The sequence below is a fragment of the Arabidopsis thaliana genome, chromosome 3 (assembly GCF_000001735.4).
Source record: "Arabidopsis thaliana chromosome 3, partial sequence".
Lineage (NCBI taxonomy): Eukaryota > Viridiplantae > Streptophyta > Magnoliopsida > Brassicales > Brassicaceae > Arabidopsis > Arabidopsis thaliana.
The window spans coordinates 19,376,036-19,399,049 of NC_003074.8; the positions used below are offsets into that span (position 1 = coordinate 19,376,036).

Genomic DNA, 23,014 nt, shown 5'->3' on the forward strand with positions numbered 1-23,014 from the left:
AAAAATGTCTTTTTCAGAATAGGAGTAAAATAATATAAATAGAGCGGACGCGAAAAATAAAATGAAATAGAGTTTAATTGGAATCTTTAGGTTACAGGGATTATTTTCTCTTTCCTTCTTCTTCTTCATTGTTCTCTCTCTCTCTATCTCTTCTTCTTCTTCTTCTTCTTCTTCTTCTTTGGATTTTGTGAGCTAATAAACAGAGAGGAATCGCCATAAAAAAACCTACTTTGTCTTTCAACACCGAAATTAAAGGAAATCTCTTTTTCTCTATTGAGCTTTTTTCTTCAGCGGTGAAATCTCCCTTCCTTGTCTCTCAGTAGTGATTTTTACATACAGCTCCGCTCTCAGGTTTCTTCCTCTTTTGATTCTGTTTCCGCTCTTTTTGGGTTTACTTCGGATTTTAATCTTCAGATTGACGAAACCCTAGTTTGATTTTGGTTTCAGAAACGACGAGTCTTCATTGATTTGGTTTCCCCACCAGCTCTTCTTCTTCTTTTTTTGTTCCGAGACCTTTTTGACGGAGGTAGGTACGGAGGGAATCTGGAGTTGGGTTTGAAGGATACTCTTATGCGATTCTTCTGGATAACTTGATGCCGCAGGATCACGCTTCGTGGGATCGGAAAGAGCTCTTGAGGCAAAGGAAACACGATAGGCCTGAACAATCTTTTGAATCCCCGCCTTTTCGATGGAGGGATTCGCCTTCTTCTCACCATGTTCCTCGAGAGTTTTCTTCTCGTTTGGGATCTGGAGACTTCCGCAGACCTTCTTGTAAGACCTCCTTTTCTCTCTCTAATTTAGGGCTTTGAATTCTCCTGCTCTGTTTTTGGTAGAGTCTATTTTTCTGTGGATTTGTTAGATATCCACTTTTCCTTTTTGGTTCTATAATTTTTTTTGAATTGATTTAGAGGCAAATCCTTGTTTCTTAGATTGAGTTCTCACTGTGTCATGATAGCTTAGGGTATTTTTGGAGCATTAACACAGCTCTTAAGATTGATAGGAAGTGAATTGATGAGGTTACTCTTCAAAGGAGCAATTTTTAATACTCAGGTAGATTTAGTTTCATTGCAAGAGGACTTTATTACCTCAATTGTGTTTGTGTTTTGTGTTCATGAATCTTAAAACGGATAAAAAGTCCTAGCATCGTGGAGTGTTGTTAGTTTTAGTTTTACATGTTGTAGATTTAGATGAAGATAGCTCCTACTTTTGCAGGTTTCTTACTTGTATAATTTTTCCTATTAGTATTGAAACCCTGTGTGGGCGTAATGACACTTTTTTCTCCTAACTTGACTTCGTGTTATAATGATTCTAAGTTTGACTTCCTTTTGGAGAATCTTATACTACATGTTTTGACAGCAGTAAAAGTCTAATTTTTTTGGATAGATGTCGTTTTTAGTTTCACAAGTTATATATTTGGTTGAATACAGGTCTTGCTTTAGTTTGTGATTCTCATCTTCCTTTTGTCTTCAAAATTTTCTGAAGGTCATGGTAAGCAGGGTGGACGGCACCAGTTTGTGGAGGAGACTAGTCATGGATACACATCTTCTCGGTCCAGTGCCCGAATGTTTGATAATTATAGGCCATCAGCATCGCGTGGAGACTGGAGATATACCAGGAATTGCAGGGATGATAGAGTTTCTGTAAGCCAAAAGGAATGGAAATGCAATACATGGGAGATGAGCAACGGATCTTCTAGAAGTTTTGAGAGGCCATTTGGTATTAGAAATGGTCGGAGGTCAGTTGATGAAAGGCCGCTACATGCTTCAGATACTCATTCTACCGTGGTGAACTCTTTGGATCCAGCCAACTCGGCTCATTATCTGGACAATGAGATCAGTACCCCAGTACGGTCTCTTAAAATTAAAAATGAGCATAAATTTTCAGATCAAAGGTTATCACTTCCTTCAGATCCTCATTCTGAATGTATTAGCTTGTTTGAACGGCCTTCTTCTGAGAACAATTATGGCAATAAGGTTTGTTCACCAGCAAAGCAATGCAATGATTTGATGTATGGTCGAAGGTTAGTTAGTGATAATTCATTAGATGCTCCAATCCCCAATGCAGAGCTGGAGGGGACTTGGGAACAACTTCGCCTGAAAGACCCGCAAGATAACAATAGTTTACATGGTATCAATGATATAGACGGTGATAGGAAATGTGCAAAGGAGAGTTCTCTGGGAGCAACTGGGAAACTTCCACTGTGGAATAGTTCTGGGAGTTTTGCATCTCAGAGTTCAGGTTTTAGTCATTCAAGTAGCTTGAAAAGCTTGGGGGCTGTTGATTCCAGCGATCGGAAGATTGAGGTTCTTCCTAAAATTGTTACTGTGACTCAATCTTCTTCAGGAGACGCTACTGCCTGTGCCACAACTACTCATCTTTCTGAGGAGATGAGTTCTAGAAAGAAACAACGTCTCGGGTGGGGTGAGGGACTGGCGAAATATGAGAAAAAGAAAGTTGATGTTAACCCAAATGAAGATGGAACAACATTGATGGAAAACGGTTTAGAGGAACTACATTCGTTAAACAAAAATATTGCTGATAAAAGTCCCACAGCAGCCATTGTTCCAGATTATGGTTCCCCTACAACACCATCCTCTGTAGCTTGCAGTTCATCACCAGGTACAATACAATTTGTTAATACTTCTCTCTGCGTGCTCTTCTCATTCCTGATCTATTTGGAGTTATCTGCATTATTTTCATATTACTTGAATTCTTCCATCATGTATCTGTTCTTGTAAACACTGATTTTGTTTTTCTCTTTTTATCATGTCTTCCATTTGTTTTTGTTATCTTCTGCTGGGGACAGTGTAACTCACTCGTAATTTTATTCTTTTGTGTACATTCAGGGTTTGCTGATAAATCATCTCCGAAGGCTGCTATAGCTGCTAGTGATGTCAGTAACATGTGCCGTTCGCCTAGTCCCGTGTCTAGTATTCACCTTGAACGATTCCCAATCAATATCGAGGAGCTCGATAACATCTCAATGGAGCGTTTTGGCTGTTTACTCAATGAGTTACTTGGTACTGATGATTCTGGTACAGGGGATTCCAGTTCTGTCCAATTGACATCAATGAACACATTACTTGCCTGGAAAGGTGAAATTTTGAAAGCTGTGGAGATGACTGAATCAGAAATTGATCTCCTTGAAAACAAACATAGGACACTAAAGCTTGAAGGTAGAAGACACTCTCGTGTTGTTGGACCCAGTTCATACTGTTGTGATGGAGATGCAAATGTGCCCAAGGAGCAGGCTTCTTGTAGTTTGGATCCTAAGGCAACAGCTTCTTCTGTAGCTAAAACACTGGTGAGAGCTCCTGTGCATCAGGCTGGTTTAGCCAAGGTTCCTGCTGATGTTTTTGAAGATAGTCCTGGGGAAGTTAAACCTCTATCCCAATCTTTTGCCACTGTTGAAAGAGAGGAAGATATACTGCCCATACCATCTATGAAGGCAGCTGTTTCTTCGAAAGAGATTAACACACCTGCTTTTGCCAATCAGGAAACTATTGAGGTTTCTTCTGCTGATGACAGCATGGCCTCCAAAGAAGACTTGTTCTGGGCTAAGTTATTATCTGCCAATAAGAAATATGCTTGTGAATCATCTGGAGTATTCAATCAATTGCTTCCAAGAGATTTTAATTCGTCTGACAACTCAAGATTCCCTGGCATATGTCAAACGCAGTTTGATTCTCATGTCCAAGAAAAAATTGCAGATAGGGTAGGCCTATTGAGAGCTAGGGAGAAAATTTTACTCCTTCAGTTTAAAGCGTTTCAGCTCTCATGGAAGAAAGATTTGGATCAGCTAGCTTTAGCAAAGTACCAATCAAAGTCTAGCAAAAAAACAGAACTATATCCGAATGCAAAAAATGGAGGGTATCTGAAGCTTCCCCAATCTGTACGCCTGAGGTTCTCTTCTTCAGGTAAAGTTCTCAAACCTCTTTTCTCTTCTATTTACTCTGATATATTAAGCTTGTCGTGGTTTGTCGCTGTCTGGGATGAAGTTTGGCTTTTATGATGTGTTAGTTGTAGAGACTTGAATTATGTGATTTTTCAAGGGCGTGAGGTGTTGAGAGAAACATATACAACTCTTGAGAACTATTGTTACAGAGCTGTACATAGTGGTCATAATTCATTATTTGCAAGCTAAGTTCAGAGTCATTCCATGCTAACGTGTTTGTTGGATGTTGATAACGCTATTTTAATTTTATGTTAGATGTTGGTTTTATTCTAGTATTATATCCACTGTAATATTCATTTTAACATCTAGCTTGTTTAACGAGGAGGTATAGTTTAAGCAGATGCTTATTTCTTGTCTATCTTTTATGTTGTCGTAGGTAAATATTTGTCTTAGATGCTAACTAGAAAGTATATCAATACGCAGGAGATGATTGCGGTGTAAAAATTTGGGATAATGATCACAGATGAATTGAAGCCTTTTTTCATCGAATTTAAAGTTAATAACTGTTTTACACTACCTGTGCAGCTCCAAGAAGGGATAGTGTAGTCCCCACAACAGAGCTCGTAAGTTATATGGAAAAGCTACTTCCGGGTACCCATCTAAAGCCTTTTAGAGACATTTTGAAAATGCCTGCTATGATTTTGGATGAGAAAGAGAGGGTGATGTCGAGGTTTATTTCTAGCAATGGACTGATTGAAGATCCATGTGACGTTGAGAAGGAAAGAACAATGATTAATCCTTGGACCTCAGAGGAGAAAGAAATCTTTCTGAATTTGCTAGCAATGCATGGGAAGGATTTCAAGAAGATTGCTTCATCTCTTACCCAAAAGACAACTGCGGACTGTATTGATTACTACTACAAAAACCACAAGTCTGATTGTTTTGGGAAAATAAAGAAGCAGCGTGCTTATGGTAAGGAAGGGAAGCACACCTACATGTTGGCTCCACGAAAAAAGTGGAAACGTGAGATGGGGGCTGCCTCTCTTGATATTTTAGGGGATGTCTCCATTATAGCAGCAAACGCTGGAAAGGTTGCATCAACCAGGCCGATCTCTTCCAAAAAGATCACCCTTAGAGGTTGCAGCAGTGCTAATTCATTGCAGCACGATGGAAATAACTCTGAAGGGTGCTCCTACAGTTTTGATTTCCCACGTAAGAGAACTGCTGGTGCAGATGTTTTAGCTGTTGGTCCTTTGTCACCAGAGCAGATAAATTCTTGCTTAAGGACTTCTGTGAGCTCTAGAGAGAGGTGTATGGATCATCTGAAGTTTAATCATGTCGTAAAGAAACCTCGGATATCTCATACTCTACATAATGAGAACAGCAATACTCTACACAATGAGAACAGCAACGAAGAAGATGACTCATGTTCGGAAGAGAGCTGTGGGGAAACAGGTCCTATTCACTGGACAGATGATGAGAGATCTGCCTTTATACAGGGTTTTTCGCTTTTTGGCAAGAATTTTGCTTCAATATCAAGGTACGTCGGGACAAGATCTCCAGATCAGTGTAAGGTTTTCTTCAGCAAAGTTCGGAAATGTCTTGGGTTGGAATCTATAAAGTTTGGATCTGGAAATGTAAGCACATCCGTAAGTGTTGATAATGGCAATGAGGGTGGTGGGAGCGACTTGGAAGATCCTTGTCCTATGGAGAGTAACTCTGGCATAGTGAATAATGGAGTTTGTGCCAAGATGGGTATGAATTCTCCTACCTCACCTTTTAATATGAATCAGGATGGTGTTAATCAATCAGGCTCTGCAAATGTGAAAGCCGACCTTAGTAGATCAGAAGAAGAGAATGGGCAGAAATATTTGTGTCTGAAAGATGATAATAATCTCGTGAACAATGCATATGTCAATGGCGGTTTCCCGAGTCTAGTTTCAGAATCTTGTAGAGATTTGGTAGATATTAATACTGTTGAGAGCCAGTCTCAGGCTGCCGGAAAAAGCAAGAGCAATGATCTCATGTCAATGGAAATCGATGAAGGTGTCTTAACATCTGTCACTATATCTTCCGAGCCATTGTATTGTGGCCTAAGTGTTCTTTCCAATGTTATTGTGGAAACCCCTACAGAAATCTCACGAAAGGGCTCAGGAGATCAAGGTGCTACAATGCCTAAATTTAGTTCAAAGAATCAAGATGGAGTGATGCAAGCTGCAAACAGAACCAGAAATTCTGGCCTTGAACCTGAAAGTGCACCTTCAGGTTTCAGGTACCCTGAGTGTCTTCACCATGTTCCGATTGAGGTGTGTACGGAAAACCCTATAGGCGTCAGTGCACCACGAGGAAATCCAAATTGCCATGCAGAGTCCGAGTCAGGAAATTCTCTTGTTGGACAAGTTGACGAAACACATGACTTGGGTTGGCCCAAGAACAATCTGGAATTGGATGGGAGGCTTCAGGTTTTAGGCCATGTAAACCCTGAGCAGATTGGTCTACTAAAAGCGACCAATACAGAATCTTGTCAAAATCCCCAGAGATCAGTCACCCAAGATCTGAGCAGGATAAGTAGATCAAAATCTGATTTGATCGTAAAAACCCAACGTACAGGTGAAGGCTTCTCACTCACCAAGTGTACTAGTTCAGCTCCTAAGCCTCTGGCAGTATCCCATAAAGAGGGCAGATCTGGTCATAGCAGGAGCCATTCGTTTAGTTTGTCTGATACTGAGAGACTCCACAAGAATGGAGATGTGAAACTGTTTGGTACAGTACTTACTACTGATGAGAATGGAATAAAACAAAAACACAATCCATGTGGAATTGTCAGGTCATCATCAACCTTGAGCAGGGACCATGATACAAGACATCATTACATTAATCAGCAACACCTTCAGAACGTTCCCATTACGAGCTACGGTTTTTGGGATGGCAACAGAATTCAAACCGGGCTCACATCTTTGCCAGAGTCGGCCAAGTTGCTTGCAAGTTGCCCTGAAGCATTTTCCACGCATCTAAAGCAGCAAGTTGGTAACAGCAAAGAGATTCTGGTGGATGTTAATGGTGGAATTTTGAGCTTTGGTAAGCATAACGAAGATAGAGCTGAGTCCTCAAGCGCTAAGGATGAAGGTAACATAGGAGGGGTAAATGGTGTAGCAGAGGCAGCCACGTGAATGAAAAAGCTTCTTAGGGTCATGATTAGTTTGTTTTGGAGGATTGGCATATTCTTTGCTTGTCAACCTATCTGTATTATATCTCTTTTAACATCTTTTTTTTTTAATTTAGAATGTCAATTAATATAGGCATTTTTTTTTTTTTTGGTTCAGCTAAAGTTAGGTGCCTGCAGAAAATTCATAGCTGATGTTTGTATTTGTAATGTTACTGATAATAACAGAGAGATCTAAGAGCTAAGCTTAGCTCTCTGTATGTTTTTCAAAAAGGATAACACTTGATGAACAAGCATGTCTAATGTTGTACAGTGAAAGACTTATGCAACTTCACTTGCAGGAGGATAAACCTTTTTCTTACGTCTCACATCTTGTTTGGAGAATTGGTGGCAGCGGTGCTACAATTTTTACTACCTGCAGAATGGTAAGGACATGAACAATTGGATTGTTTAGATAAGGACTGAGAGATCTCGTAAAGAGCCTGACCACTGAGGCTTAGGTATGATCTACGTGAGTTACCTTATGAGTGTTCAGCAGGTTTGGTAGCTCTACTTGATGAGCATGCAGATGATATCCACAATCCCCAGGAACAGCCTGATTTGGCCTTCTGTAACCTCTGCAATATATTCAGTCATAATGACGACACATGCCATAACAGGTGATAGCATCTAGTTAACAGACCAATTTACTCCACATGAAACTACGTACTAGATTGCATCGTACAACATTGGTTAGCTCAAATATTGTTCAATTTCCAAGGACTGTTCATCTCAAGGTATACAGAAACTATAAGTATGAAGAATGATGATCTAATTTTGTACCCATCTTCGGCAAAGGCTGCGGCATCATCTACAAGATCGGGATCAAAGCACTTTGGTTGGCCGCCCGCTACATAAAGAGGGTCCCCTGCACTTTGATCAGCACGTAAGCACTCAGATCCAGTAAACATCGTCATCTCTATCATAGACCACTGCCAAAAGAAAACTTATGTGTAGCAAAAAGCTTCCTAGACTATGCCATAAGCAACTCATGTCCTAGATTGCAACTATATTGTATATGGCTCATACAATTATAACTAGTTGAATCATCAAGTGGGAGTAAGATCTTTTCATCCATCAAAACATGGTTTCATCAATTTGTATTCAATGTTTTACTAAAGTTTTCCTAACACCGCCGAGCAGTTTGGTTGTTCCATTATTGCTTAGTTATCTGGGAAAAAAACATTTGTCTATCTTGTCTTACAAAGCTACGTATCCAACTTTTTTTATTCTATACTAATAATGAAGGACTATAAATGCACAAACCACGCATAATACCAGCTCAAAACGTGTGACAGACCCGAAGGAAACAGAAGTTTTTACCTACCAAGGGATGTCCCATGTATGCAAGATGAATCCGGATTTGATGTGGTCTTCCAGATTGTATCTCTACCTGTTTTGCATAAAAACAAGATGATTGTGGCTAACTTTCGTTTTGGTTTTACTATCTCATTTACTTTCTGGGTAAACCTTGTGTGACATATGACATTTGGAAATAAGATGGAACAGAAGAAAACCTTAACAAGCGAGCAATTTTTTTCCCTGTCCCTCTCCAGAACAAATACTTTACTGAAAGCAGGTTTCCCTGACAAGAGCAAAAAACATGCAAAAACAAACAAAAAACGTTATAACGACAACAAATTATATTTAGTGTGAATTAATCTGTTGCTCTAGCTAATGGTATAAGATAATATAACTAACCTTCCGGAGAAGCAACATATAATCCTTGTGCGACCCCAGGATATCGAACCACTCCTATAGGCTGTTTGATTACTACCTTCAGAATGTAAATAAAAAAAGGAGCATTGTTCATAGATGTTATCTCAGTTGCATATTAAGGTATACTGTACTTATAGTATTTGATATTAATTCTCAGCACAAATAATAAAAATGGCCTTGCCTCGTCTTCTTCAACTATACCATCTGCTAGTGCTCGATATATCTTTGATAGTTTTCTTCCTGTTCCACACTCTTGATCCAGGTTGCTGTAAGAATGAAGAGTTTAAATCCAAAATCCAATATGTAATACTAAGGATCTTTTCAAGAATGAGCTGGGTCAAAAAGTAAACAAGAGATCATGTTTGAACTCACCCGGAGCCGACAAGAGATGTTCCCTCAGCAAAATACGCTGCAAGTTTCGTTTTTGCCAGCTTGGTCTTTGCACAGAGAAGTATACCTGAAATAAATGTTGAAAACAACATATCTTAACAGTAGAGAGAGATCATTATAGAGATGCTTTTGCGATACGAACTGATAAGTCCAGTGAAGAGTACAACATTTATAAAGCAGTGGAGAATACTAACATCATAGCTGGTTTAATGAAAAGGAAAGCAAAACACGTCTATAGACTAACCTGAAGTTCCTCTACCCAGTCGATGTACAGGGACAGGATGTGGTGATTCACGCGATCCGATGTAAGAGTCATTTTTACCAAAACACCACTGCAGCTGCGTCAACACAGTCCGTTGCTGGAAAAGTCCTCCGGGCAATACTTGAAGTCCAGAAGGCTTGTTTAAAGCGATCTGCATTATGTGAAAATCCACCAAGTATACACACATCACTACAAGTTGAGAACAAAATGATAGTACAATACCAAATTTCATTTGGAGCTTTAAACATCACAACAAGATTTTCTATATGTTTTGTTCAGAGCAGGAAGTTACCAAATCATCATCTTCATACAAAACTTCAAGCGAGTATGGCGTGTCAGGTTCCTTCCAAGGAAGCCTACTGTAAACTAATTTCGAACCACTCCTGAGAAACAAAAAAAAATGAGACACCTTTACAAAAGCTAAACATTTTATAAGTGTTCAAATCAATTGTAGGAATTGTTAGCTGAACCTAAGAAGTGTGTTGGGATCTTTTACAACTTCACCGTCAATTTGTATCTGCAAAACGTCATACACGAGAAATGAATTTCAAATTCTATAGAATCAAGAGAGAAATGTTTGTATGAAGAACAAACCTGTCCGTTTTGGATTCGTTGAATCCACCTAGGAACGAAAGATGATTAAAGAGAATGGAAAGTAAGAACGATATTATTGTAGACGAAGAGTAGAGGAAGAAGAAGAGTAAGAACCCTAGCAATGGAGCTGAACTCTTGTATTTGGTGAAGTAGAATTCTGACACCGTCGTTAACTCTGTATTCAACAAATTCCACACATTTCAAAAAAGAACCAAAACAACAACAAAAGATCAAATTTTTTGAATTTCTTACCTGATTCAGAAGAAGAGATGGCATCCTTGTATGCCAAACCATCGTTAAGCTCAGGCCATGGCAAGCCGATACGTTGCGGCGGCGGCGACATCGTTACCGGTTGGTCGGCCTCAGTTCTGGTTTCTCAAATCCGGTAAATAAAACCAAACAGAAATTGAAGTGAAGGAGACTTTAATAAACCAAACCGGGATAGACCAATCACATCCGAGTCAAACTCAGTTATTCAAATCTTATTTATACCAACTTTCAAGAGTTTTTTTTTCTTTTCCTAATTTCAAGAGTTATTAACTTTAACTCTTTTAGTTTTTGAGTAAAAACTAATAATTACAAGATATATTTGTTATTTTGTTACTGCTGATAATATCACTATTGATTGTTTTGATAGAATAATCAAGAGTTACCCATTTGGAAAAACTATTGGTTATATTTTTTTAATGGAATAATGTGTTTTTCTTTTGTCAACAAAAAAAGAGAGAGTTATAATTGTTAAATGTCCTGGTTGGATATCACTCGAATCCAATTCTTCACATAGCCTTTTTACTTTGTTGGTGAAAAGTTTCTTAAAGCACAAGTAAAGCCACAACTTTTATGAGCTTTGGGACATGAATTTCCAAAAGTTAAAACAACTGATTACTTTCTAAAGCATCACTAAAAATGATTAGTTACGTTAATATTGTGAATACTTAAGGCATACAATTGAACGAACCTTCCTTTCTTATTATAGCCATGAAGATCAGTTACAATTTAAGTAACTGATCAAGCTTAACCTCACTATAGATAATCAAAAGATAGTATCCAAAACAAACCCTGAAAAAACCTTTTGACCAAACCTATTCCTGAGTGGCTTTCTTATATTCAGGCTTCAGCTCATAAGTTCCTTGGTTGCTCCCTTTGTTGTTGTATATGCATAGATCTTTCAACAAGTCTTTCAGGAATTGCTGCACCAAATACACTTTTCCATAAGCAACACAAACCTTCATTTTTGGTATTTGTTTTCTTATTTCTCCATTGAATCTCTCAGTCAAACACTAAACAAAAAGTCTGTAATTTCCTTGTGCTCACCTCTGGCTGGTCAGTTTCCTGAATGAGCAGCCTCAGAGTCCAATTTGATTGTCTTTCAAAGAGATTAAACATCACCTCCTCCATCTCTCTACGGTCCCTTCTTGTTCTCTTCATTTCTGATGTCCTGTTCGTCAATTTTTTCTTTTCCTGATAAAAACCAATGACTTGTAAGAATTCAAGATCCTTAAGCTACAGTAATGTGTGTGTTACAATTGGGAAAGATAAAATACCGGAGCCGCGGTTGGGATTATCATTCCTGGCATTGGCCTCATATGCATTCCTCTGGCATTATCAATGACCTGGTCAAGAAACCAGAAACATGATCATGGAAAAATGCAGAGGAGGTTTGTTTGAAACTCCAAGTCACCACACACCACTTTACAACAACCTGGATCTGTCTATTTTTGCCCATATACTTGTTTGTTCTTTCACGGCACAATCTCCCATAGCTTTCAATATTTTCGTTATGAGGCCTCATATCAAATTTGTTCTTTATCTTCCCTTCTACTGACATCTTTCCTACAAAGAACATTGTTGAAGAAAATCTGCACAACTGTCAAACAAAATAAGGTACACCTGGACTGTAAATGAACATACCAATGCTAAATTCTTCACCCAATGATCCAAAATCTTATAAACGTAAATGCCATTATTCAACAATTATAACCAACGTAACGCCATAGATGAACCAACAGTTGTAAAATAACTTCGGAGTACAATGTGTGGAGAAGTGTACAACTTACCATCTGAAGACTCACAGAAAACATTCATAGGAATAAAATCTTTAGACATATCCAAAGTGTAACGCCTCGGCATGTTTCCAGAGTCAGCTCGAGCTAATTCCATTACGAACTGCAAGGCAAAAGAGTTACCATGTTTTACACCAAGAAACTCGTAGTTTAAGTGACGAGCAAGAAAGTTCATAGAAAGCAAGCTCAAATGTAGAAAGAAAAGAGAAAAGATCTCTAATTTGCAGAAATGTTTCATACACTACCCAATCCTCAAATTACAAGGAATTTCATGATCAAAGTGAGGACCACTTGATATCTCCAAACTCAGAAAACCCATTTCCCCAAATCCATGGAATTTCAGAGAATGTAAAAGCAAGTTTCTCAAAGGATGAAATTTTCCCGAATGGTTACTAGAAACCCTAAATAGCTAAACCACGCAATTCCTGAGGAAGATTCAATGTAACGAGAGATACGCATGCAGAGAGGAGAGAAAATGCGCAGGACGAAAGCATACTTGGGTCCCTTCGTCCTCGTGAGCCAGAGGATCGACGCCGAGGATGACTTTGGCGTCAGGACGGTACGGATCGTCAGGACGGTACGGATCGTCAGGAAAAGAATGAGATTGGAGAGAACTCGCGACGAGAGATGGAGCTTTCATCAGCAACATCGATCTCTCTGCCAAACCCGTTTCCAACGCTTCATTCTCATTCTTCCTTACCTTCATTTCCACCTTTACATCTTCCATTTCTCTCAGACTCATGATTGTAACAGAGGAATTCAAAGCGCCTTTATATACTTAACCTTCCAACTATGGATCGCTTAATTAATAGACCAAATAGAATCATAAAGACGAAAGCTTTATTTCTAGATTTTGCAATTTGTCAATGTTAGTTAAATCCACGTACTACTACAAAAACGTTTAATATACAAAAGAGATCAGTCTCTCATGTTCATGGGTACTCATATGCGTGACCGCTTCGTTTTCCTCTCAGCTAACTTTGTAGTCGCATTTCGTTTCTTCGAAACCTCTTTCTTTTGTGCTCCACTCAATTCTCTAGTCTTTGTCTCCTCTTCTTTCTTCTTCTTCATTGCATTATCCAACGCATCCTTCACAAAGAACTTTAGCCTCCATAGTGTTGGTTCGTCCTGCATACAAGCAAAACTAGCTAAGAAGAAGAAAAGACATGTCTTTGGACCAGAAAGCCATCAATGAAGGTGGCGTATAGTAAGTAAGAGATTTACCAGTATGTCCATCTCAATACTAACTTCCTCTGCTCTAGGTTGAAAGCTCGGGTTAGCCTGAGCAACTATACCCAACACTTTCTGTAGATCATCCGGTGACAGTTTTAACAATGCCAATCCAATATTACGCTTCTCCTCAATTGTGATTTTCCTGATACAATCGTTCACCACAACTGTAAGCAAATGATACATTGACCAGAGAACGCTCAAATTTAAGAGTGATTAGGCCAACCTGCATCTTTCCACAACTTTACGCATTAGCTTCTCCAGCTCGTCATTAGCATGGCAAATCTGGACAGCAATATATCAGTTTGTTAGTCAAAAGGTTAATAATACAAAAGGATCACTGATATGGAAAAAAAAAATAACCTCATTCCCCAATTCTCTAGTTGTTTTGATATGAGATGCTTCTTTTGCTAGCAGCGCCTCCTTTGCTGCTTGCTTCTCCTCTTCCTCTCGTATTTTCTCCTGTAATCACTTTTGTTAACTTTGGTGCTACTAAGCTCCATCAAGAGAATAGTGTGAAAGATTATAACATTTTTGTTACCTCTTCTTGAACCTTTGGAAGAAAGTGTGCCCACTTCTCCTCAAACTTTTCCAGTAACTTTTTCGCCATAGAGTAAACATCACTTGTTTCTTCATTATAATTCATTGCGTTCTCAAACACTAGCCGCATATCAGCATAAATTTGCATGACATGTTTGTACCCGGTACCATCCTTAGCCTCCATTTGATTTTTTATCGTGCTGAAGTCCATAGGCTTGTCAATAACCTACAATCAGATCAAACATGTTATAAAGAGACCCGCTTACAGAACAAAGACAATTTCATAACATTGAATGGAAACCGAGGAAAACACACACAAAAAATCTTAAACGTAGTCACATAGCAAAACATAGTAGTGTACTTTTAAGACTTCCCCCACAAAAATCTGATGCTTCTAATAGGCAAAAGCTATTTGGTCAGATGATCATACTCAAAGAATATACCAGTAAAGAAAGGTGAAATTCTGGTAGCTGTAATAGGCAAATGAAGTTTAATCAACTTTAAAGTTCGATTAAATGTTCTACCAAAGTAAGAATCAAAAAGGAAATTGGTAGCTCTAAGGCTCTAATAAGCAAAAGGCATTTACTCAGCTGATATTTCTATGTTTTACCAAAAGAAGATATCAACAAGGAAAGTTGAAAGCTGAGATGAAAAACGTTACCTCAAAGTAGTCATGCAAACCAAGACCTTCAACATTGACAGGATGCATAAACGGCCAAGCGCACTTATGCTGAGTTATCTGAGAAAATCAATACAAACAAAATTAATGATCCAAGTTCTCCCTGGAGACAACAATTCAGGTGAAGAGATGATTCTTCTACCTGACGAAAGATTGTTCCAAATTGACGCATAAGGTCCTGCATTCTTTTAGCAGCAACAGCTTCTCTACGCGCAGCCTCTTGTTGAATCTTCCTAATCCCCACAACATGTCTCCCTTTTTCTGTATCTTTACCAATAGAGCCAGAGTTTGAGACACCAATGCTCGAGTAAAACTCCTCCACTTCTTTCAGTTTATGCTCAAGCTGCACATAGAACCAACAACCATCCATTGAATCAACTATGTAACATCAAAAAATCAATTCAAAGCCAATCTTCAAACCAATTCATAACGATGTAACACGAAAATACCCAAATTCAGTACACGATAGACAACATTATTGAGCGAAAAACCCTAAAGATAATAAATATTGAGATTATGTATCTAGTAAGTAACAGGAATAAAAGCTATAAAGGAGAAGACTTTATTACCGAATCAACCCACTGTAAAACCTCGTCGACACGCTGCTTGATGCACTCGGCGTCGACAGAGAAACCCTGTAAACCTCCGCCGGCGACATGACCTGGCACTGAGTCAGCCATTCACAGCTTCTCAGAAAAAAAAATCCCTCAAGAAAAGGAAAAAAATCTGCGAAAGACTGGAATGAGTTTGTTTGGTGATGATGGACAAAGGAAGAAGACTGAAAGAGCCGTGTGGTGGAGATGGTGGACTACCTGTCGTTTTTAAGATGCAAAACGACATATACTTCCAAACGCTATATACAAGTCGAAGAGAAAATTAAATGACAATAACAAAAGATATATTTTTTGACAAATAATCACCCTGAATTCAAATAAATAGTTTGTATTTTTAATCAAAAAATAAATAAATAATGTTACCACACCATAAACTTCTTAAAACCACATCATATATGCAGCAAGCCAGCAAATATAGATATATCTTTTGACAAATATTCACCTTGAATTCAAATAAATAATCTGTATTTTTAATTATAAATAACATAAAAATGTAACAACACCGTAAACTTCTTAACACCACATTATATATGCAACAACTTTTGATAACATGCGTTTTTACCAAATTTTGTTTATTCGTGAATAGCATATTGTTATTTATTTTATTATTATTAATTATTAGTTATAGTAGGCATGTTAAAAAGTCTTGAATGGTGACATAATTATTAGACCACTGTTAAATTGTTTAGTCCGCACGATTCATACACGGTCTTAACTTAATTTCGATTTCAAAATTTGAATTTCACAGTGAACTAATATAATCTCAGTCCCTTGACGAGAATTGTACATGGATACTGGAACACCGAGTTGCTAACGATGTTGTATCTGTTAGAGCTTTCCATCGCCATCTTTGTGATTCGCTAACATCTCGTAGAGCTTATCGTACGAGAAACAAGATGTTCAAACTTGTTTTAAATTAATCAGCGGTTTGACACAAGCGGTTCTTGTGTAGGTGGCTAGAATCATCTATGATCCAAGCATCATAAGCCATATCTACATTTCCGGGCCTAAAGATTGAAGATGCTGTATCTGATGGATCATTGGCTTGCTCGGTGATCTCCTTTACTTTTTTGCTTTATTTTGTTTTGAATTCGTTTACTTTGTTGAATCTTCCAAGAGTCTGCCTTAAACTTGTGAAGTACTTCATGAATTTAACTGGTTTATATCATTGGATTTGTTTTGTTTGAGCTTTTTTTTTTAAACTTTGAAATTAGAACCTTGAAGTATTTGATGAATCTAGTTCATTTGATCAGTGTCAGAATTTGGTTTTAAAAAAGTCACATCAAAATAATTGGGGTTGATTGGCTCTTTCCCCTCATCAATACTTGCTTCTTTTTTATACCCAAAACAAACAAACAAAAAATTGTTAAAAGGCTTCTTTCTGTTTTTTTCTTTTACTATTTGACTTTTACTTTCGTCAAAAAAATTAAAACTTTGGCAAAAAAAGAAAGGGGCATTCCGAGAATTGAACTCGGGACCTCTCGCACCCTAAGCGAGAATCATACCACTAGACCAAATGCCCTTTTGTTCAATTGTTTGGTTGACATAGTATATTTATCTTCGACATATTTTGGGACATAACCTAAACTAAAGTATGTTTAAGAATGTTCTTAGAACCAACTAAGTAACAAAAGAAAAATCCCCACAAATTTCCCACAGAATTCTTAAGAATAGAAACATAAATGGCAATGGTGGTGGACCTGATGGGTCAAGAGCCATGGAGGAGCTGGTGGACCACATGTCTATCTTATTGGATGAAAAACGACAAATCTTTGTACAAAGAGCGTTTTGAGAATTGAACCCCGGCCTCTCTCATTCAGAAAATTAATACAAATGCAAAACATATAATTTGTTTATCAACTGCTTATAGATTTCCCAAAAAGAAAGTAGAAGGTTCAACAATTTCATGTTACTAGCTACCATAAACATTAAAACTGGAAATTAAACTAGAAAAAAATGTTCATTTCATGGATATGAATTGCTTCTGTAGCCTAACTGGGTTTAGATATGTTTCTAGTTAGTCCTCCAATTAAACAGATCAATTCGATTAAATTTTAGAAACTCAAAACAGATGTCTGTCACATCATCCATCACAAGAACTTAAAAAAAAAAAACACATTTCTCATATGTCAATTTAATTAGTTTTTTTTTTCCAACCAAATTGGTTCATGTACTTGATTATGTATACACTATACACACTCATATAAATGGATAAGGTAGTTTTATAGTCCAACCACCGACAAAACGTGCATTCCACTTCTTCTTCTTCAATTGCCATGCCGTCGTCAATATCTCAAACTTGACTAATATAAACCAAAGAAGAAGAAGTATATAACAGAACCAAAAAATATAAAAATTCATGTTCGTTGTATTACCAAATTTAATTTACACTTAAATAAACCTACCAACCAATCACTCAAAACAAATACCAGTTCGTTACACAATGGACACTTGAAGTTGAAAGCAACCGAACAACAAAAGTTTTAAAAACTAATAAAAATTTAGGTGAATATAATAATAAGGCCAACTATGAAGAAAAGGTCTATTTTATACTTTTTATATAACCTTTTGTCACGGGCACTGTTTCATTCCCTTGGACCCCTTCTTCTTCAAGATCTGTTTCTTCCTTCTTTCTCTCTAACCAGATTTTGTTGTACCAGAGAGAGAGAGAGAGAGATCCCTTAATAATTCTTACACATTTATCTTTCTTGTCTGAATCCTAACAAAGACTTTAGTTTTGGTCGATCTTATAATTTTCTTTTTTTATTCTATGGATTTCTCTTCCGGGTTTCAATAATTGTCACTTCCGTAGTGTAAGTACGCGTGTATTGTATACTAGTCAGTTACACAAGTGTCCTTATGTGTTTCCTTGTCTTTAATTCATTTCTGAAACTGAATTTATTCTTCTCTCAGATTCTGCAAAGGTTTTGGTTTTTTCTCCGAGTTTTTTTGTCCTTCAAAAAAAACTTTGGTTGCTCTCTCTCTGTTCAAGAAGATCCGAGCTTGATTCCTAATCTGTGAGTTTTATGCATTCCATTTAAAGCTCTGATTTTGTATTCCTGTATCAATGTTTCCCCCTAATGTTATAGATTTTGGATAAAAGATTAAGTCTTGATGGATCTTATGATTAATTGTAACAATTTATATCATCCTTGGGTCATGAATTTACCTCTGTGGTTTTGCATTTGCAGATCATTTGAGAAGAAGAAACTAAGAAATGGGTAAGAGTTGGTTTTCAGCTGTGAAGAAAGCATTAAGCCCAGAACCAAAACAAAAGAAAGAGCAGGTCTTTATGCTAGATTATTCACATTTTTTGGTTATCTATATCCATAAAGAGAAATGCTTCTATATGTCTTTGATGTAATTGAAAAGCTGATACTGAAAATGGTATTGTTTTTGACTCCATTAGAAGCCACATAAGTCCAAGAAATGGTTTGGTAAATCCAAGAAGCTAGATGTTACTAATTCTGGTGCAGCATATTCTCCTCGTACTGTCAAAGACGCGAAACTAAAGGAGATTGAGGAGCAACAGAGCAGACATGCTTACTCTGTGGCTATTGCAACTGCTGCAGCTGCAGAGGCAGCCGTTGCAGCTGCTCAAGCTGCTGCTGAAGTTGTTCGTCTCTCTGCATTATCACGGTTCCCCGGGAAATCAATGGAAGAGATCGCCGCTATCAAGATTCAGACAGCATTTAGAGGATATATGGTAACGTTTTTGTTTTTTAACATTTTCAAGTCTAGTAACTATAAAGGTGGTTTTGCTAACTAATGGAACAAAGTTCATACTTTTTGGTTACCCTTTATTAGGCAAGAAGAGCATTGCGTGCGTTGAGAGGTCTTGTGAGGCTAAAATCTTTAGTCCAGGGGAAATGTGTGAGACGTCAAGCCACATCTACATTGCAAAGCATGCAAACACTAGCTAGAGTACAATATCAGATTCGTGAGAGAAGGCTCCGATTGTCTGAGGATAAACAGGCTTTAACACGACAGCTCCAACAAAAACACAATAAAGACTTTGATAAGGTAAGCAAATCAAATCCTTACAAAGATGTTTATAATTTTAGTTACAAACTTGGCTTTTTGTTGATCTCGGATACATGAGAAATTCACAATGTGAAATAGATTATGTTTCTTGCTACAAACTTAAAGATTGTATTACGTTTTGTGAAATAGACTGGAGAAAATTGGAATGATAGTACATTGTCGCGGGAGAAAGTTGAAGCAAACATGTTGAACAAGCAAGTAGCAACAATGAGAAGAGAAAAAGCGCTTGCATATGCATTCAGTCACCAGGTATTAAACTAGTTTCCTATCTTACTTTAGTGTGTCTTTACACCAGAAGAATTATATATCTCAAAATGGTGAAACTTGTTAATATGCAGAATACATGGAAAAACTCAACTAAAATGGGTTCTCAAACATTCATGGACCCTAACAATCCGCATTGGGGTTGGAGTTGGCTAGAACGTTGGATGGCTGCTCGACCAAACGAAAACCACTCACTCACACCAGATAATGCTGAAAAAGACTCTTCTGCTAGGAGTGTAGCAAGCCGTGCCATGTCTGAGATGATTCCACGAGGCAAAAACCTTTCACCAAGAGGAAAGACACCAAACAGTCGAAGAGGGTCAAGCCCGAGAGTGAGGCAAGTCCCAAGTGAAGACTCAAACAGCATTGTGAGTTTCCAATCAGAACAACCTTGCAATCGTAGGCATAGCACTTGTGGATCAATTCCATCAACTAGAGACGATGAAAGCTTCACCAGTAGTTTCTCTCAGTCAGTTCCAGGCTACATGGCACCTACACAAGCCGCCAAAGCAAGAGCTCGATTCTCAAACCTTAGTCCTCTAAGCTCAGAGAAGACAGCGAAAAAACGGCTTTCCTTCTCGGGATCTCCTAAGACTGTAAGACGGTTTTCAGGTCCACCAAAGCTGGAAAGCAATGTTACTAAGAAAGATACTAATCTTGCTTAAACAGAGAATGGATATATATATATAGTTTATATCTGACATTGTTGATTAGGCAAAAGTCTGGTGCAGAGGTGAATTCAGAGAAGATTCTGTTATGTCTTTGTTTGTTTTTTTGGTATTTTTTTTTACTACAACAAACTTAATTATTTGTTTGACTTTTTTAATTGGTTGAACATATTTGTATTGATGAAGAGACATATATAATTTTCCACATGCTATCTGAGTTCCTTCTTTAACATATTTGCTAACGCCAAAGTAATCTAAAACATAGAACCAGTATTGAAACTTAATGGGGGTGTTTTTTAGGTCAATTAAATAATAAAGGGGTTAAATTAGAAATAAAGAGAAGTAAAAGGGCCTGTAAGCCTTTTAGGGATTCTAGGGCTTTCCTTCATTGGTCAGATCAGACGACGTTTTACATCTTCTTCTTCTTCCTCTTCGATATTCGTCAGTGTGTGTATTTTGGGGAAAACTTTGTGAGCAAAGAGCGAGAAAATGAGCGGAGCCGGTAAGAAAATCGCGGATGTGGCTTTCAAAGCTTCAAGGACTATCGATTGGGATGGTATGGCTAAGGTCCTTGTCACAGATGAGGCTCGTAGAGAGTTCTCTAACCTTCGTCGTGCTTTCGATGAGGTTAACACACAGCTCCAGACCAAATTTAGTCAGGTTCTCCTCTCGATTTCCCCCCTCTCTTGATCTGATTTTGTCACTACTGCTTGGTTTAGACTTTTTAGATCTTTATAATTTCGATTTCTGGATCAGGTGCTTCTTTCACGAATTTTTACGATTATCAGATTTTTGTTGGTGACACTCATTTTTTTCTATTTTGTTGATGTTGTTGTTCCCATTGTTGATTGATCCAGATATGTGTTAAGATCTATTTCCTTAAGACGTGTTAATCAGAGAACATTGTGGTTGGTCTTTGTTTATTGATCATTAGAAATGTGGAATTGTATCGAGAAAAACATTGATGTATACTATGATTAGCCCACTACATTTCCAATTCCTAAGAGATCTTTTATTTCCTAACTTGTTTTATGTATTGGGTTGTGGAGTGATTGTTGTTTTTGGTTATCCTTTTAATCCAGGAACCTGAACCTATAGATTGGGATTACTATAGGAAGGGTATTGGAGCTGGCATTGTTGACAAGTACAAGGAAGCTTATGACAGTAAGTTTTATTTTCTCTGCAATTTATACTGATACTTGGGAGCGTTTGTGTAGCCTTGCAACTCATTATCACAATGAGTTTGTCAGTGGTTATCAAGCGGATGTCTTTTGCTTGCCTTACTTCGGCTCTCAAACCTGACTATATTGTTTTGAGAGAGATGTGCTTAAGAATGGGGGCTGAAACTGAAGTTCTTATACTTGTTATATATCTATTTGATTGTTGGAATTGTGGAGATATATCAAAGAAGATTATGAGAAACTAAACTGCATCTTTTATGGCTTGCTGCAGGCATTGAGATTCCAAAGTACGTTGACAAAGTTACTCCTGAATACAAGCCAAAGTTTGATGCTTTGGTGAGTAATAGCTGAGACACTCGAGACTTTTTTACAATTTTGACAGGTCTTTTCAATTGACATCGTTTTTGTTCTCTTGTGCCATGTTTCATGCTATATCTAGTTGGTGGAACTGAAAGAAGCAGAACAGAAATCGCTCAAGGAGTCTGAACGGTTGGAGAAAGAAATTGCTGATGTCCAAGAGATCAGCGTAAGTAGCCAGAAAAAACAAATCCTCTTCTATGAAGTTTGTGTGTATTTTTTTTCAACTCAAGATTCTGATAAAATGATCATGGTTGTTTCTATGTGTTGGTGTAATCAGAAAAAGCTCAGCACCATGACTGCAGATGAGTACTTTGAGAAGCACCCGGAACTCAAAAAGAAGTTTGATGACGAAATCCGTAATGACAACTGGGGATACTGATCATGTTTCTCCATCTCCGGCTTGGAAAGAAAACTCTCTTTCTCTTTCTCTGTTCTCTTACTGTGATTTTGTGAGCCAATCATAACAATAATAAGTACACCATTCACTTAAGCAGTGTTGAGATCTTCATTCCAAGGAAGATAAACGCATTTGGTTTTAGTTATCAATTTCACAAATTGTTTCGTTTCGTTCTTCAGTGAATAATAAGAGTCAAAAAAATTATCATTGTCAAGGAATGAAGAAGACTCTTGACTCGTCATTGTTACATTTCCTCTCTTAGCTAACAGGATAGTATTAATGTCATGTTTTTAGTTGATTTTTTTGAGTTAGCAATTCGGTGCAATGGTAAATAAAGACGAACCCAAACCAACTCTGGTAAGCAAATTTGGTTGATAAGTCTGTCGGTTTGTTGTTAAGCCTTCGGTTTACCTCGAACCGGGTTTTAGAATTTTTGTCGACCCAGAAACACATATCCCAGATTTCGTTCTTCAAGACACAATGCTAATTTCTGCAATTACACTCAAGTGGTGAGCTTATTACTTGATGGAGCCTTGCGCAACCATAGATAGTTCACGAAATGGTATGCGGTTAATGGTTATCAAAGGTGGGTGAGGTCTTTGATTCTGACCGTTCATAGAGGGTTAATATAATCGATTGCTATTTTTGATTTTTGCCGTTAAGTCTCTCTGTAAGGTCCAGTGCATGTTACTGCTTGTCTAATTACACGAAACAAATACTGGTTAGCTATGTGCTTAGAGCAGAATGCTTAATAACAAGTAGAAAGACAAATCTTTATTGGTCTAAAAGAATCAAGATCCACGTGCTCTCCTCCTACCCTCTTCTTTGTACCGAAAGTCAGGTTTTGGCCTTTTGCTAATTATTGTATCAAATAAGATAGGGAGATAAGACCAATTTCCTCTTTTAAAGTTA

The 23,014-nt window shown here is 37.7% G+C and overlaps 6 protein-coding genes and 1 non-coding gene across 14 annotated transcripts; 3 read left to right on the plus strand and 4 right to left on the minus strand.

Annotated features, from left to right (window-relative positions):
- The first annotated feature begins 102 nt into the window (after window positions 1-102).
- AT3G52250 (Duplicated homeodomain-like superfamily protein) lies at window positions 103-7,334 on the plus strand. 2 transcript variants are annotated; one of them, NM_115085.3, is made up of 5 exons: window positions 103-351; window positions 448-771; window positions 1,483-2,619; window positions 2,847-3,917; window positions 4,481-7,334. In NM_115085.3, exons 2-5 carry the CDS (start codon window positions 594-596, stop codon window positions 7,063-7,065), a joined length of 4,971 nt encoding a protein of 1,656 aa, NP_190793.2. In that variant the 5' UTR covers window positions 103-351; window positions 448-593; the 3' UTR covers window positions 7,066-7,334. The 2 variants fall into 2 exon arrangements, with proteins under 2 accessions (NP_190793.2, NP_001327905.1); NM_001339565.1 differs by having other exon boundaries at window positions 103-771.
- AT3G52260 (Pseudouridine synthase family protein) lies at window positions 7,231-10,518 on the minus strand. Of its 4 annotated transcripts, none has more exons than NM_202687.3 (14): window positions 10,315-10,448; window positions 10,177-10,237; window positions 10,063-10,090; window positions 9,939-9,985; window positions 9,761-9,851; window positions 9,451-9,619; window positions 9,189-9,273; window positions 8,998-9,082; window positions 8,799-8,874; window positions 8,615-8,682; window positions 8,421-8,490; window positions 7,881-7,965; window positions 7,579-7,675; window positions 7,231-7,473 (listed from the first exon to the last, which is right to left on the minus strand). In NM_202687.3, the coding sequence occupies exons 1-14, from the start codon at window positions 10,403-10,405 to the stop codon at window positions 7,417-7,419; spliced, it is 1,110 nt and encodes a 369-aa protein (NP_974416.1). In that variant the 5' UTR covers window positions 10,406-10,448; the 3' UTR covers window positions 7,231-7,416. The 4 variants fall into 4 exon arrangements, with proteins under 4 accessions (NP_974416.1, NP_190794.2, NP_001190071.1 ...); NM_115086.3 differs by having other exon boundaries at window positions 7,241-7,473; window positions 8,425-8,490; window positions 10,315-10,459; NM_001203142.1 differs by having other exon boundaries at window positions 7,384-7,473; window positions 7,881-8,016; window positions 10,059-10,237; window positions 10,315-10,518.
- A 429-nt stretch (window positions 10,519-10,947) lies between these two features.
- AT3G52270 (Transcription initiation factor IIF, beta subunit) lies at window positions 10,948-12,909 on the minus strand. Of its 2 annotated transcripts, NM_115087.4 has the most exons (6): window positions 12,622-12,909; window positions 12,120-12,228; window positions 11,765-11,895; window positions 11,607-11,675; window positions 11,377-11,523; window positions 10,948-11,252 (listed from the first exon to the last, which is right to left on the minus strand). In NM_115087.4, exons 1-6 carry the CDS (start codon window positions 12,865-12,867, stop codon window positions 11,145-11,147), a joined length of 810 nt encoding a protein of 269 aa, NP_190795.3. In that variant the 5' UTR covers window positions 12,868-12,909; the 3' UTR covers window positions 10,948-11,144. The 2 variants fall into 2 exon arrangements, with proteins under 2 accessions (NP_190795.3, NP_001327835.1); NM_001339567.1 differs by having other exon boundaries at window positions 11,607-11,895.
- A 25-nt stretch (window positions 12,910-12,934) lies between these two features.
- GTE6 (general transcription factor group E6) lies at window positions 12,935-15,389 on the minus strand. 2 transcript variants are annotated; one of them, NM_001203143.1, is made up of 9 exons: window positions 15,165-15,348; window positions 14,995-15,066; window positions 14,717-14,917; window positions 14,557-14,634; window positions 13,897-14,121; window positions 13,719-13,817; window positions 13,582-13,640; window positions 13,350-13,500; window positions 13,012-13,253 (listed from the first exon to the last, which is right to left on the minus strand). In NM_001203143.1, the coding sequence occupies exons 1-9, from the start codon at window positions 15,252-15,254 to the stop codon at window positions 13,068-13,070; spliced, it is 1,161 nt and encodes a 386-aa protein (NP_001190072.1). In that variant the 5' UTR covers window positions 15,255-15,348; the 3' UTR covers window positions 13,012-13,067. The 2 variants fall into 2 exon arrangements, with proteins under 2 accessions (NP_190796.1, NP_001190072.1); NM_115088.2 differs by lacking the exon at window positions 14,995-15,066 and having other exon boundaries at window positions 12,935-13,253; window positions 15,144-15,389.
- Window positions 15,390-16,638: 1,249 nt separating this feature from the next.
- On the minus strand, window positions 16,639-16,710 carry AT3G52285. The gene has a single exon. It is a non-coding gene; the product is annotated as a tRNA-Pro (tRNA).
- A 1,022-nt stretch (window positions 16,711-17,732) lies between these two features.
- IQD3 (IQ-domain 3) lies at window positions 17,733-20,376 on the plus strand. The gene is made up of 7 exons (NM_115089.3): window positions 17,733-18,001; window positions 18,102-18,205; window positions 18,380-18,474; window positions 18,598-18,894; window positions 18,996-19,211; window positions 19,362-19,481; window positions 19,571-20,376. The coding sequence occupies exons 3-7, from the start codon at window positions 18,406-18,408 to the stop codon at window positions 20,159-20,161; spliced, it is 1,293 nt and encodes a 430-aa protein (NP_190797.1). The 5' UTR covers window positions 17,733-18,001; window positions 18,102-18,205; window positions 18,380-18,405; the 3' UTR covers window positions 20,162-20,376.
- Window positions 20,377-20,388: 12 nt separating this feature from the next.
- ATPQ (ATP synthase D chain) lies at window positions 20,389-22,409 on the plus strand. 2 transcript variants are annotated; one of them, NM_115090.4, is made up of 5 exons: window positions 20,389-20,824; window positions 21,247-21,328; window positions 21,617-21,681; window positions 21,785-21,871; window positions 21,983-22,409. In NM_115090.4, the coding sequence occupies exons 1-5, from the start codon at window positions 20,654-20,656 to the stop codon at window positions 22,082-22,084; spliced, it is 507 nt and encodes a 168-aa protein (NP_190798.1). In that variant the 5' UTR covers window positions 20,389-20,653; the 3' UTR covers window positions 22,085-22,409. The 2 variants fall into 2 exon arrangements, with proteins under 2 accessions (NP_190798.1, NP_001030845.1); NM_001035768.1 differs by having other exon boundaries at window positions 20,530-20,824; window positions 21,617-21,685; window positions 21,983-22,342.
- Window positions 22,410-23,014: the final 605 nt, after the last annotated feature.